The 14,114-nt window shown below is 42.5% G+C and overlaps 1 protein-coding gene across 2 annotated transcripts in view; it reads right to left on the minus strand.

The window, feature by feature from the left end:
- The window catches only part of LOC117216815 (S phase cyclin A-associated protein in the endoplasmic reticulum), a 32,122-nt gene that overhangs the window by 7,546 nt on the left and 10,462 nt on the right, over positions 1–14,114 (minus strand). For both annotated transcript variants that reach the window (XM_033463871.1, XM_033463872.1), the window contains exons 12-13: positions 2,451–2,874; positions 1,170–1,361 (exon numbers count right to left, since the gene is read on the minus strand). In XM_033463871.1, the coding sequence (XP_033319762.1) occupies positions 1,170–1,361; positions 2,451–2,874 (616 nt within the window). The remainder of the gene's footprint in view (positions 1–1,169; positions 1,362–2,450; positions 2,875–14,114) is intronic.

Below are 14,114 nucleotides of genomic sequence, written 5' to 3' on the forward strand. Positions count from 1 at the left end.
TCGAGCATCAAAAGAAGAAGAGTAGTCTTAACTTAGAAGTCCATTGAAGAAGCATCTCGTTCGAAGTAGTTAGAGTGCGTCTGTAATGTAAACATCTCAACGGGTATTCGTAAAATCTCCGAGCAACTCTTTATTTTACCAAACGATCCACAAATATCACGCGTACACAACTCTGTCGAGTAACGAATTAAATCTATATTTTTCACGAAACATCGTTCCTTGGGTATCCGCGCCATTCGACGCACGAAGGAGGAGAATATATCGTTTACATGGAACAAGCGGAAACGTCTCGCCACTCTGCCAGTAAATCCCAGTACCGCGATTTATCGATGAAAATATCGATCGGTGACACGTGGAGTATTTATCCGGGATCCACGGCGAGTGTAGCGAGCGCCAACGAACGAAAACCAACCGGACCACGACGAGCCATCATCCATCAACTCGCGGAATGGGCGATCGAGTCACCCGGTACATTCGCGTGAAATGCGGCCCGCAACACGCGACGAAGAAGGAAGAAGCTGTTAGACACAACACACTCAGCGGACCTCCCATCAATATACGGCCGAATGCAGTTAAGATATATTTACTCGGTTCCATTCCATACGTCAGCCCCGAGCAGCCGCGCAGCGCCGAGCCGCGCCGGGCCGCGCCGAGCCGGCAAGGAGGGTGCATCAATCCAGCGCGTGCTGGATGCATCGGGATGTGTAGCGTTGAGTGCACCGACGACGTCGCGCATTCGTCTTTCGCCGCCTTTTTTAAGAAGGTCCGCTGCTTGTCTGCGCTTGCCTGCCGAAAGTGCATCCGATATGGGACGGGGAAACTAGCGGAAAAACGCTTTTAACCTTTAACTGCCGGCCGATTCGGCTGGTGAATTGCGAGGGGACCATCCGGGGCAACGACGGTCTCGTTACACGATTTATGCGTGTTACCAGCTTTGCTTTCTGCCCCGGCTCGGGGATGCGGCGGAATCGTTGCGGTTCCGCGGATGATCTTGGAAACTTTCTCAGAATCGAGCTCGAGATTGCAACGAGCTCGTTGGTAGACGTTCAACGTGTTTACGAGCTTGGAGAATTTATTTCGCCTAGTGTTACACGCTAAGAAACACGTACGTCGTGGAAATTGCGCGAAATGACTTTAATTCGGAGAACACTTTCGGAGCGCAGGCTTACCTGATTTTCCGGGTTGTTAACTGCAAAATATCCCAGAACCTGGAACAGTTCTGACAGGATGTAAGTACCACTAGTGTTCTGCGCAGATCCAATTTCCGACTTGTGCGATATTGGATCTCGTGATAATCGGGTTATCACATGACTAGCTATCAGTCGCCATTGCAGGTTGGTACCTTCCGCTCCTAGGAGATTCTGAAATCAGAAGATTTGCGCTCTGAAAGAAATTGCCTGCAGTCTAACTGGGAGAATTTGTTCAAAATTTTCACGGAACTTGGTTCCAAAACGATCGCGCGATTAGGCGATTGATAGACGTCGGACGTATCGGGGAATATTCTTAAACCATCGCCTCTACGCAAAGAGACGGATCTCTTTGAAACGCAACAAGAGACAGACTCCCGCGGAGATTAAAGAACAGCCAGACTTGGTTGTCAGAAAGTCAAAGAGAATAGATAATAAACGTTGGTTTTTCGACAAACGCCGGCTGCGTGGACCACAAGGATAATCGAGGCGGTGCCCCATGAGACTCAGCAGGCTCTCCAATGGGACACTGGATAGCCCTTATGGTTTTTGTGGACGGGGGCGCGAGCATTCGATTCAATTCGTGGTTCGACTATTGCAGACTACACGGGAGACCTTTCTATCTTGACAGGCGAACCCCTACGACACGCGATATATACATATAATATCTCTATTGCACTTTCTGCGGTACTCGATCTAATAAAGAGGATACGGTGATCGAGAGAACAACGATCCAAGTTTACTTTCCGCATAAAATTTCGTTAATCTCTGCAGCCATGGAAAATTTCACTTTCTCGAGACTCAGATCAACGCTAATCGAAACGATAGATTAACGCCGTTTGATCGATAGGATGAAACTACATTTTCAAAGTTTGCAGTTGGTATAAGATAAAGAGTGCAGTTAAAATAAAGGTTACAGTTGATACGTGAGACAAAGCGAAGGAGTTAATTGCGGATCCTTTGTCTTTTCCCCTACATCAAACGGTGGTTAATTAATTAAACGTCGTGTCCTATTGGTCAGGGAAACGGATAAAGTTAAACTTTCCTCGCTTGTTAACACTCGCACGATACTTTTCATCGTTCCCTTTTAAAACAAATAGATAGGCTTTTCGTACGTATTTGATGAACCACTTTCGATCGATGTTTCTTTCGAGTCTATGTTGTTAAAGCGAATTTTACCTGCACAAATTTTATGCTACTGAAAATACTCGAAAGGACAAAACATACAGTAACAGGTTAAAAGATACGTCGAGGTACACCTACCTGTAATTTCTGAATGTTCAGCCCTGCGATCGATTTAAGTAGCCTAAGACTGCGAACGATCAGAATCCTCATAGGCTGGGATACCGTAATCTGATTAGGGGTCGGAGAGGATCCTTTCTGATTTTGCGGTGTGAGTGCAACTGCAGCGTAAAGTGCACCGATCGCCCCCGCAGCTTCGGCCGAGGCCAGCGTCGAGAGAAGGTGCGACTCGACGTTGGTCTGCTCGACGTTGTTGTTGCCCTCGTGAATATTCCCCACATCTTGATCCGTTGATTTCTTTAAATGGCAACAGATGCGATAAAGTAGATCGTACGACGACGACAAGACTGGCGATTCGTGGTCCTGGTCCACGAAAAAGTCGGTTTCGATCAGAGCTCGACTGTGACGAAACACTCGGTCTACCAATCCACCTGCTACCAAGTACCTGAAACACCGATAACGTTTAACATTGTTACCAACTCTGCTATTTGTAGTAGCTTGAGCCACGTGTAATGTAAGCATAAATCATGACTCGTCTTATCGTAATAAAACGCAACGATATATGGGCGATACAAAGCGTCGGCGAATGAGACTTTAAACTCTCGACTAACGATTTTAAAACAAAGCTGCGAGTACAGCTGTCACCTCGCGTTGGTCACTCGTCGTCGATGTGCTCGATTCTTTGGCGACGTTCATTCGCACCGAGGTAACGCTATCGTTACGTCGATCGTTCGTTAATTCCGGTTGTCTCGATTCGACAAAGACTTGTCGCAGTGTACACCGATCGGTATACAACGGAACAGGCGACACCGTGTCTCTCGTTCACGGCGGCAAAGTGTGCATATGGGTTCCGATAGATTTGGCGTCATAAACCGTCGCGGGGGGACGTAACAGGCAAAAAGAGGCGCGTTCGGTAGAGAGACAGAAGAAAAAAAACAATGTATTGCTTACAGGACAGCATGTGCGATGGCGTAACACGAGAGGATTATAACATCAGTGGGTAATTCTGCGCGCACAAGCCGGCAGAAGAGGGAACAAGCGTCGGCGCATGCGATGCTCATTCTATCGGGTTGTTGTATATGTTTTTCTTTTCTCGTACGGCACCCATTCGCCCTTCCTTTCACTCGTGACCCCCCAGCGACCGGGTTGTCGAGGGTGCGCGGCTGTCAGTGCGTATTATCGCCGCCCCCTTTCCACCGAAACACCGACATGCTTGGGCTACGCTCGCCTGCCGCCGATCAGCATTCGAATATGAAGTAGTCCGGTGGAGGGCCAACTGTCTCCTCTAATCATAACTAGCTGCAAGCTAATCCGACGCCACTGAACTCGACACGCACACTTCCGCGGACTCCCGTTCTTTATGCCACGGGGACTTTTCGAGAGAAAGAGCAACCCTTGCTCCAGACTCGATAATGAAACGGTCCTGCCGCCATAGTTGCTCGATTGATATGTCACGATTCGGCTTGTTCCGGGGGTTAGGCTACCTATTAATTACACACGATTGAAGATACGTCCGTTTAAAGCGACGCTTAACCGAGAAACCTAAGAATGGAATGTGCGTGGACCTGAGAGCTACGAGGCTACGAAGGAGGGCGTTTTGAAAAGGCGTCAGGACGACGACGACACCTCGTTGTCAATACGCGTTGATAAATTTCAGTATGAAACGTGTGGAAATTCTGTCCTTCTATCTCGTTAACCGGGAACGTGTACATCGGCAAATACCGGGAATAAGTTTCGCTTGTTTTCGAAATATAACGATATTAATAAAGCGGGTGGAAAAGTACCGGGCAGTAGGACGCTGGGACCAACACCGATTCACATTGTTGTTGCATAATTCATCGATACGTATAAAAGCAAAGGCGCTTAAGCTCCGTCATTCCGATGATAGAAGCGACGAGCGTAATGGACGAACACGAACAGCCGATAATACCGATACTTTCGACGGTACTTCGAGGGATTCGGTAAATACGCTAATAAAATGCAGCGAGATGCGCGCATGGATTAGAATCGCTCGAATCGTAGCTACACCCTCTTAACCTATAATAACACGAATGATAGTCGGTAAGGGGACCGTGTCCTTGCTGCAGGATGTAATAATTCTGCTCGGGCGGGTTGATCCGCCTCCGATTCGTGCTGCTTGGCATTCCGCAAAGTCGATAGAACCGACCAACAAGACCATTATCCTATGACCCATACATTTTGCTATTTAATTTACTTTCCTCGTAGCCTCCTTGATGATTGCACCGCAACGTAAACGATACCGCAAAATCTGACTACCGATAAGGATGACTTCTCTGGAAAATGAACAATACATAATTTGTAATTCGTAAAATTGTATAAACTGCTTGTACCACAGAACTCTACTATTTACAATCCGTCGATTCACCGACGATTACGAGATTTATTAGCCGAATCGTTAAGCGAAGAACGAGCCAAGTCTACCGACGCATCTCGAAAATTAAAGTTGACCGTGGATGATCCGATTACACGAAAGAGGTGTCACTCCATAAACTATGCTACGAACGATTACGAATGAAAATTAGCCATCTGTGGATCGCAATTTCGTAGCCCAGTTACGCGATAGCCAGACAATTCGCAAGAAGCACGGAAAGATCCGATCTTGCGATCTTCACGCACGTCTGACCATTACGAGGGCCTGGCCCATGCATCATCGCTCCCCCTCCCTTAAGATTCCGATCTATCATTGAATGTTTGCGGAGGGGTTCGAGCAAATACATTGAATTTATTTATTATTCTCCCCAAGCGCCTTATGGAGGCCGCAGCAGCCGAGCAATCGCTACCCCAGCGCTGCCATTAGCTAACCATATGATTATTTCATAGCAAGAGCACAAGGGTGCATATCCTTAGACGGACTGGTGCTCGCCTCCGATGCACCAGCTTACGTAATTTCGTGGTGCAACGCGAGCGCATGTTTAAGCACGACCAAGCACCCCGAGCTGGCTAATAGGACAAATTAATTTACATATTCACGAAGAAACATGCGTGACGCTACTTTCCCGATAATCGTCACGGTCGAACGAATAGGTATCAGTTCGATGAGCTTGCGGACGACGACGTTTCGCGCCGCACTTCGTGGCTTTACGCGACAGGTAGCTTGCGTCTGTGTATCGAGCGTATATCTACATGCATTGAGCTTGAAACTGCATAGAACTGCTTTGACCATAGTCTAATTTGCTTGCAGGAGTACGCGAAGATTTCTATATATATTTTGTCTGGAATATTTTAACGTACTTCCGGATTACATAGGACGAGGAAGCGAAGATTGGAAAATTCGATGAGAAGAAAACTATCTTTTTTTAATATTCGTCACGGTACTTGCATCGTTCGTCAGATTGTGGTTCGATTGTTTGCAAGAATCCACTTGAACAAAGTCCTTTTCTACAGGCGGCAAATGTGCCTGGCAGAAGTATCATTCAGCGCATCCACAATGGACCATGTTTGCTCAACGAAATGGCGAAAGTGTGAAAACGACAACTGTGTATCGACGAGATGAGAAAATCAACAGAGGAACGACGAAGAATGGCCGTATTTTTCATTGACGTCTGAATCATTCTCCATCGTCTCTACATCGTATCTGCGCGTTGTACACGCTTGTACGAAGCAAGGTGAGAATTTCATGGTATTGAAATAAATTATAAATCAAACGTGTGCGAGATTAATGATGGCTAAGAGGATCAACGAATAAACAATTAGTCAAAATACAATCGGTTTGATATTTGACATCGGCATATGAAAATAAAATGAAAATAAATAATTTATCAGTACGCTTGCAAATTACAATTATACGATATCAGGATACGCAGAAATATTTCCACGATTAAAACAGAAAATTTTCGATGGACCAATCGATTAACCAAGCACATCAATGCCACGTGTGGCAACGACGGCACACTTGTTACAATATTTACAGAGTCGTCGTCTAGATCTACCCCTGAAACCGACCCCCTGCCTGCCGTTGACAAGTGTCTCCAGCTACCGAACTTCAGCATCCCCTTTTCACCCCTCGCCTTCTCTAGTATCAACGATCATCTATGTAATACATACTACGTAGGTACACGTAGCTACGTATACGTATATTTTACATATATTTGGAAAAATTCGCGACAAAATATTATCGCATCGTCGAAGCTCGTTTATTTAAAAAAAAAAATGGTTCGCACAGTACGATCCACGTCTCGGTAAAATTAACGACACTAATCCTTGCAATAGCGAATTTAATTCGATGGGTCACGTCTCGTTGGTTTGGAAAAGGACGATGGTTTAATAAAAATCACATTTTGTTACGCATCCGTGCACCGATAAAACCGTTGAAATCCAATGTACAAGACAGACACGCGAAATAAAGTCTGAAACAAGGTCAAATGGCCGAGGCGTTCGTCGAATTGGTAATGTATTATAATCCTCGTACTCTAACATCCAGCAACTCAGGATATTGCTACTCCGAGTTCGTTGACGCGTAATGCATTCACGCCGGGATTTCGGTAGCCCGAGGGATGAGGTGAATCCTGCTACTCTATACACACAATCGAGTCCTGCCACGGCTCGCCTCGCAGTCAGAAGGATGCGAATCTATAGGGTGCTTCAAATGCATCGTCGCTGATTGCTCGATACTTTTCCATCAATGTTTATTCAAATTGTTCCAAGAATAATTTTATCATCTATGCGATATAAAAATCCGAATAAACCTGAAAATACTTAACTCTGAATGTACAAGTACGTTTAAATGAAATGTATTTATTACCAAATACGGGCAGATTTTATTTAGACGATATGCGATATTTGTAGAAACTGCACGGCATTTGCGTTTCCCGTTATCTTACGCAAATATTGTTAGAAATTTTACAATATCGAGCGAACATCGTTCGATGAACGCGGTAACATCAACTGGCGTTTGTAGTATCATAGAACAAACCTAGCTGATGCAAGAAGTGAAACGTTGAGAATGTTACGCGAACGAAATCACCGTGCGCTTTTTCTCGCGCCGTTTAAAGCTGTCTCTGTCAACAAGGAGCATTATGAAAGGATAATAGAGAGAGCAGTGAAATTTGGCGCTGAGTAGAATGGGAACAGAAACAGCCGTGCCGCCTATTTCTATTCACGACCCTAACCAACCTGATCAAATACCGCCTGAATCCCGCAGTTCCCATTACTGTTGTCATTACTGTCGTTGACTGTTATCGCGGAACATCTTCGTCGTGCTCGAGATTTTCGCCTGTTTGTTATTTAATTATTCGATTAATTCAAGACACGAAGTAATTTGTCAGCTCGCGCACGATCGAACGATACGCAACAACATTTTTTTTTATATCGATTTCTGTCTTTTCTCAGGAGAACGCAAGAATCTAATCGTTTCTCTGTTTGAAACAAAAACGACGAATCTCTCTCTCTCTCTCTCTCTCTTTCTCAGCTTTGATTCGTTTTTCTACCACGCTTATATTTTTTATTTCGACAAAATATGATCCCCTTGCTAAAAGCTTCGTATAGTCCATTTGCGAACGCTGAAAAAGGAGTATGGAAGAAATCGTACAAAATGAAATTAACTGAAACTGTATTTAACGAGTAATTTGAGATATCTTTAACTGGAAGGCAATTTCCCTGCTTTGTTGAAATATTAAAAATCCAAAAATACGTTAACTATAAATAAGAAATGGAGTATTTTCTATGCAGGGTTTATACCTGTACGTAGAACGATATTCTTGGGAACGAGCTAAAGCGATTTATTGGTCATTAATGAAGTCGATGTTAGCGTATTTCCAGTAAGATTAAAGCAAATTATCGACGCTGTCGGTGATTACAAGACTGTTAACTTTGCAGCGTAAATCGGTTTGACGATGAGAAAATAGAAACGGTTTTTCGATCTGTTATTTATAAAGTGCTGCATCACCGACCTATCCAAATACTGAAACAGTATCGACACAACAACAACGGTATATCGAAACATCTATCTATGCCTGTTACCAAAGATAAATTTCACGTAAGTAACAAAATGGTTAATACAGAACTGTACAAGCAACAGGGAAGAACGATATTTCGTTGTATGTATATCTGCATAATCGAGATAACCGCTGTTTGAAAGAACATTTGATTTGCAAAGAATCGAACTTTGGAGACACGACGACGCTTCCCTAATAGAACAGATATCGATAAATTCGTCAGGATCGTATAATCGGGCATGTAAAATAGAAGTTTAAACGGTTCGGTTAGCGTTAGAAATTAGACAGCAGATGCATCGGGCCATCAGCTGGCTTAATTCAGCCCGGTGTTAGTGATTCATTCGTCAGTTTCCAATCGTCTCGGAATATCCGTTCAAAGTGCGAAAAGGTGGAAAGAAAGTGGACAAGGATGTCAAAGAAACGCGATACGATTCGCGCGCAAGAAGGAGAAAATGTCCGAATAGAAACTAAATGTTGCAAAACTGGCCGAAACTATTGTTCGTTGCAGGACGATCGCAATCCCCCTGTATCCTCAAACATCATTTTACACGGTTTCGACAACGGCAACGCGTAAAGAAAAAAGGAAAGAGACGAAAGAAAAGAGAAAAAAGAAGAAATAAAGTAGAGAGAATCGGAAGATGAGTCGAGTCTAGGAGGGTCGAAGGAGGGTTAGAGGCAGCCGTACGCCGAGTAAGGGTGAATTTGGACGACGAAAGAGAAGTCGAGGGAGAAAGGGAGAGAGTCCATTAGCAGATTACGTACCCAACCCGCCTCGCTCATTCACCCCCGCGATATTTTTTCTTCCTGCCCCGTTCTCCTTCAACCACTAACGATTTCTCTCTCCTCTGTCTCGCTTTCAAATTCGCCCCGCCTAAACTTCTAAGCTGTTCTCCATGGCAGGTGCATCGCGTTCCTATTTGCGCTTTTTCTCTAAAAAGATCATTCGATTTGTAAACGTAAGGTTAGACGCGTTAGAATAGAAAAGTTTCGCTTCTCGTTAATTCTCCCGATTCTGCGTCATTAAGTATATAAAAAAGTTACTAACGTAATAGTTGCGGAGACGAAGTTACGAACAAGTATTATATTATAGCACGCCGTTTTATCGCGAAATAAATAAAAGGTGCGCTTTAGCGCGACATCATTAAACCGGGAGTTGCGCGAAACAAAATTACGTGAAAGACGACAACGTCCCTTTTTCTCCTTTGAACAGCAAGGAAATCTATTTTATTAATATAACGGCGCTACTGTTTGATCTAATAATTTCGTTTGGCCGTTCTAAAGAGCGTCCCTGCCTTTTTCCCGTACTTGCCGCGGCAAAGACGATCCTGTGGCCCCATTTTCCCGATAGACTTCGTTTCTGATGCAACCGCTTCTTTTCAATCTTCTTCGACGATTATTGATTTAATAAATACACAGTGCTCGGTTCTGCCTATGTACAATCGTACGGCAGAACGCTTTCTTCAAAAAATACCGTAAGAAAATATTTTCGAAGCGTACGACAACCCCTTCATTTCTTTTCTTCTTTTTGTTTCTTTTAAATAAATCAGAAATGTGTCAACGAATAACAGTTTACACGCGTTTGCTATTAACGCGATATCTCGAACGCATCTCTCCGGAAGAGACTAGGCGGTTTCTTCAAAATCTATACGATTTTGAATTTCTGCTGATTTTGCAAATATGTAATTTACGTAACGATACATGAATTTTAATTTACGATATCAAATGTAATTAGTTAGTCGAGGTAGGTTTACTAATAATTTGGTTCAAGCGTATAATATGGCGGAATATAACGATACGGTTAACATCATGGAGAAATAATATTTACCAGGTATTTACCACAAACATATTGTTTATGTTAAATTTATATCATCCATAGGTGCACATTTGTAAATGCAAATATCGATAAGCTGATCGAAAGCCTGGTTAATTTTATTTTAAAGGAAAACAAAAACTGAAAGCGTTTCATCTTCCTTTCATGGCCGTTTCAATTAACGAAAGTAAACTGTGATTTACACCGAGGGAGAAATAGGCTAGCGTAACGAGAGTAACGATTTTACAAATTGACACACTTTCGTTTCCTTTACTGCAACATTCTACCGAGAATGTGTAATAAAAACAAGTACGACGTACTCTAAACCGATTTAATCATTCGCGTAATAGTTGAAAAGTAAGAAAGATCAAACAAGAATTTCGCCACTTTTTCACTTTTTAACGCGACACGGAAAAACAAAGCGGAACGAATAAAAATAATTTGACAAGAGGCGAAAACGCGTAATAAATGAAAAATTGCGTTTGACCACGACTAGTTAGAAACGCAACGTATACGCCTGCTTTCGTATTTTCGATGCAAAGAGAGGAAACCATCGACAAGAGATGTTGCTTCGTAAATAACGAGATTCGGTACAACGTTTACATTTCTTAGTACATCGAGTATCTTATTAATTTGAAAAACGGGGGCGAATCGGGTGGGGAGATGGCCACGAAACGGTCGCACGCGTCTCATAAGTAAATTACCAATTGCTCGGTTGATCCTACTTCGATTAAAGCTGTATCAACATCTCAGAAGGCGAAAGGGAATGAGCTCGGTAGACGTTCGTTCGATCAACTCATCGGGATTAATAATAAGAGTGTTTACCGACTGATTTTTCTAGGACCATTTTAACAATTACCTCACCGATTGCCACTTGAGCCCCGATTATCATCGTTTTCGAGAGTTCTCGATTTTATTAGATCGTGAACTAAGCCTCCGCGTATTTCTCCGCGCGCCTTCCTTCTCGATAAACAATCTTTGAAACGCGGTCGAATCTTATTTACGACTTTATTCACCCGTCTGAATCAATTCCCTGACAGAGAGCAATCTGTTTCCGTGGTTACACCGAGAACGAACGAAACGTCGAATTTGTATCTCGAGTTTAGTTCGAACCCATCTGTTAAAAGAGAATATTTTGGAATACTTTTGTATAATTCATTTACGCAGAAACTGTCGGTCGCTGAACGTGGCATGAGAAAAGTCACAATGCACAAGATGATCCTTTTAGGTCTTTCGACGTCTTAAAACATCGAGCGAACGTGATTAATTATTTCTGCAACATTGCCAATGTCTGCTTTCTACGTAGCATAAGAGCCCTAACATTCGTGGCTATACGGAGAGTCACTTCGGTTGAAGTTTTTGGATGAAAACACATCTCCTTTGCGTAATAGCGAATCATTTAAAATTCGTAGCAGCTCGGAGTGCATCGCGGACCGCGCGTTTCGGTAAAAGAAACAACAGAAAAGGGGAAACGATATGGTACACGTTACGCGAAGCCTCTCGCTTTGTGGCACCTATTTACGACAAAAGGGCCATTTCTCGTATTCGTTGGAGAGCAAGGAAATAATTCCCGCGAGAGATGCCGGTGTATACGACTCTTTAATCATAGATTGCGAAACTCGACGAATTGATATCGATAGTCGATAGTCGTGTTATCTGCTTATCTCGTCCAATTCGATGCTTGTTTTCCGAGTGGCAACACTTCAACAACGACCCAATTACGATGATATTTGGTCTATAAATGATTATCAATTTGTTGAACGATGTTTCGAACGACGATAATTCCAACTTCCGTGCGATAAAGGTTACGCGATCGTTCGGATCAGAAATTTACGAAGCGACGAGAATCGTCGTATTGTAGAAAGTCGCAAAATGTAAACGGAAGGCATGAGGCGATTTTTTCAAACTGTGAACAACGATGAATGCGCTCAACGATTCTCAAATACGTATTACCAGGTACGAAATGATCGATCGTCCTTAGACATCTGCGCACTTTAAAGGTACGAACGAAAAGCAATCTTGGCTGGTGAGTAAAAATCGTGACTAGGCCATTCTCGCATCGGCAGGAAATTAATCATAATAATTCGACTAGCAACGACCGGCCGGCAATCACTCTGATCGCGCTTTCGTCGTTCATTATTCAAACGTTGGACGTTACAGTTAGTAAACTCAAAATTTGCAGATTCACCGGCTAACATAATTTGTTTGGATAAATAATCTTTGCAGAGTCGATCGATTTTCTGATTTTTCACAGACAGAAGTGTTACATAGAAACGCGAATGTTTGGAAATAAATTTACGCGAAACTACGACGCTGATAATTATCATAACGTTTGAAAAATATACGACAGAAAATTAACCTTCGCAAAAAGCGAAATTCATCGATCAATCGCAACTTACGTGTCTGACATACGTAAGTATTGGTACAATTTGCACGTGTATTTCACAAATATGCAATTTCCCAGTCAAATTGGAATTCGAGATTTCTATTTGTCGATAGGGGATTTAACGCGTGAGAATAAATTTTAACGCGTTTAATTAAATAACGATGGATACAGCTACATACGTATTCGCTAAACGCAATGTAATTCGAATAATAGAAACAGGAAGAAAGGAAGCGATTCCGTGTAAATAGGAAAGGATTAACCAACCAATTGGGGGGTCTGGAAGAAGGAAGTTGACCCAGGTGCAACGTTTCTTCTTCTCGAAGATCGAATCTCAGAGGATGCAACGAAAACAGCATGCACCTTGTCACTTTGCCGCGTGACTCGCGTATTAAATTCAGCTCGCGCAACAGAACCGTCATGTTTTTCTACAGGGTGGTCCACGCGCCTCAAAAGCGTTCAAGTTTTTTCTCATTGTCCGCCTCAAAGAAATCGTGTACCGCGATGTTTGTGCAACATAGGACTGAGAGAGGTTGAACGATGGAAATTTTGTAGAAATTTAAACGGACAGCGAAAATAGAGAGCGCTAACCTATCCGTTACGTTAATCTCAAATCGAAAAAATACGATAATTAATATCTTACTCCATTGAGGTTGTAAGAGGAAAATATTTGAATTATCAAAGATAATTACCAATGTGTAAAATTATATTTTAAAGTATTACGAAGATTATTTTCTCCACGTGTTCGTAATATTTCCAATATCTTAGAATATTCCTTCGAATAAACAATGTTCGCATTTCATTAGGATACCTGTGTATTTCGATCAAGTACAGGTATATTCGTGGTTTAATGCACGCAATTAGATTTCAAATATCATAACTTCTGTCGCATGAATACTTAATGGTATGCTAGAAGTAATTTTATTATGCAAGGGAAATGAGATAGACGTTTCAGTGGAAACGTTAATACTTTATAAAAATATCCACCTTGAAGACTTTTGTTATTACAGAACGTATTTTATGTTACGCTTTAGTCGGAAAAAGTTTATTTGAATTTATAATGAAAAAAAATAATTGTACGTTTTTATGAAAGGCGATAAATTACGAAATCTAAGGCTTTCACACGGCCCCGTGTCACGCAATTATCAAAATTAAGGCTTCCGGGTGTAAGTAGGTTCCTCTTAGAACGACAATTACTATAACGGTATCACGAAAGTGCGTCATTCTATCGATAGTTTTAAAGAACAAAATAACGAACGACATTCAGAAAATATTCTCGTCGCGTTATTTGTAGATTTGACGAATTTCCTCGTAAGGTTTCGTCCACTTTACGTTTACAAAACGTATTTGGAGCAGTTGAAATATTCGTGGATGACTTGTTCGTAAATTGAAAAGACTTAGAAAAGGAAGTAGTAGTATGTCTACTCGTAAAAAACAGTCTAGCACGATACATTTCGAAAAGCACTTTTGAAAAACGAATTCGTGGCACACTTCTCCTGCCGGACAGAATTGCCAAAGCATCCTAATAAAATACGCTA

This window comes from Bombus bifarius, unplaced genomic scaffold (genome assembly GCF_011952205.1).
Source record: "Bombus bifarius isolate JDL3187 unplaced genomic scaffold, Bbif_JDL3187 scf7180000007973, whole genome shotgun sequence".
Lineage (NCBI taxonomy): Eukaryota > Metazoa > Arthropoda > Insecta > Hymenoptera > Apidae > Bombus > Bombus bifarius.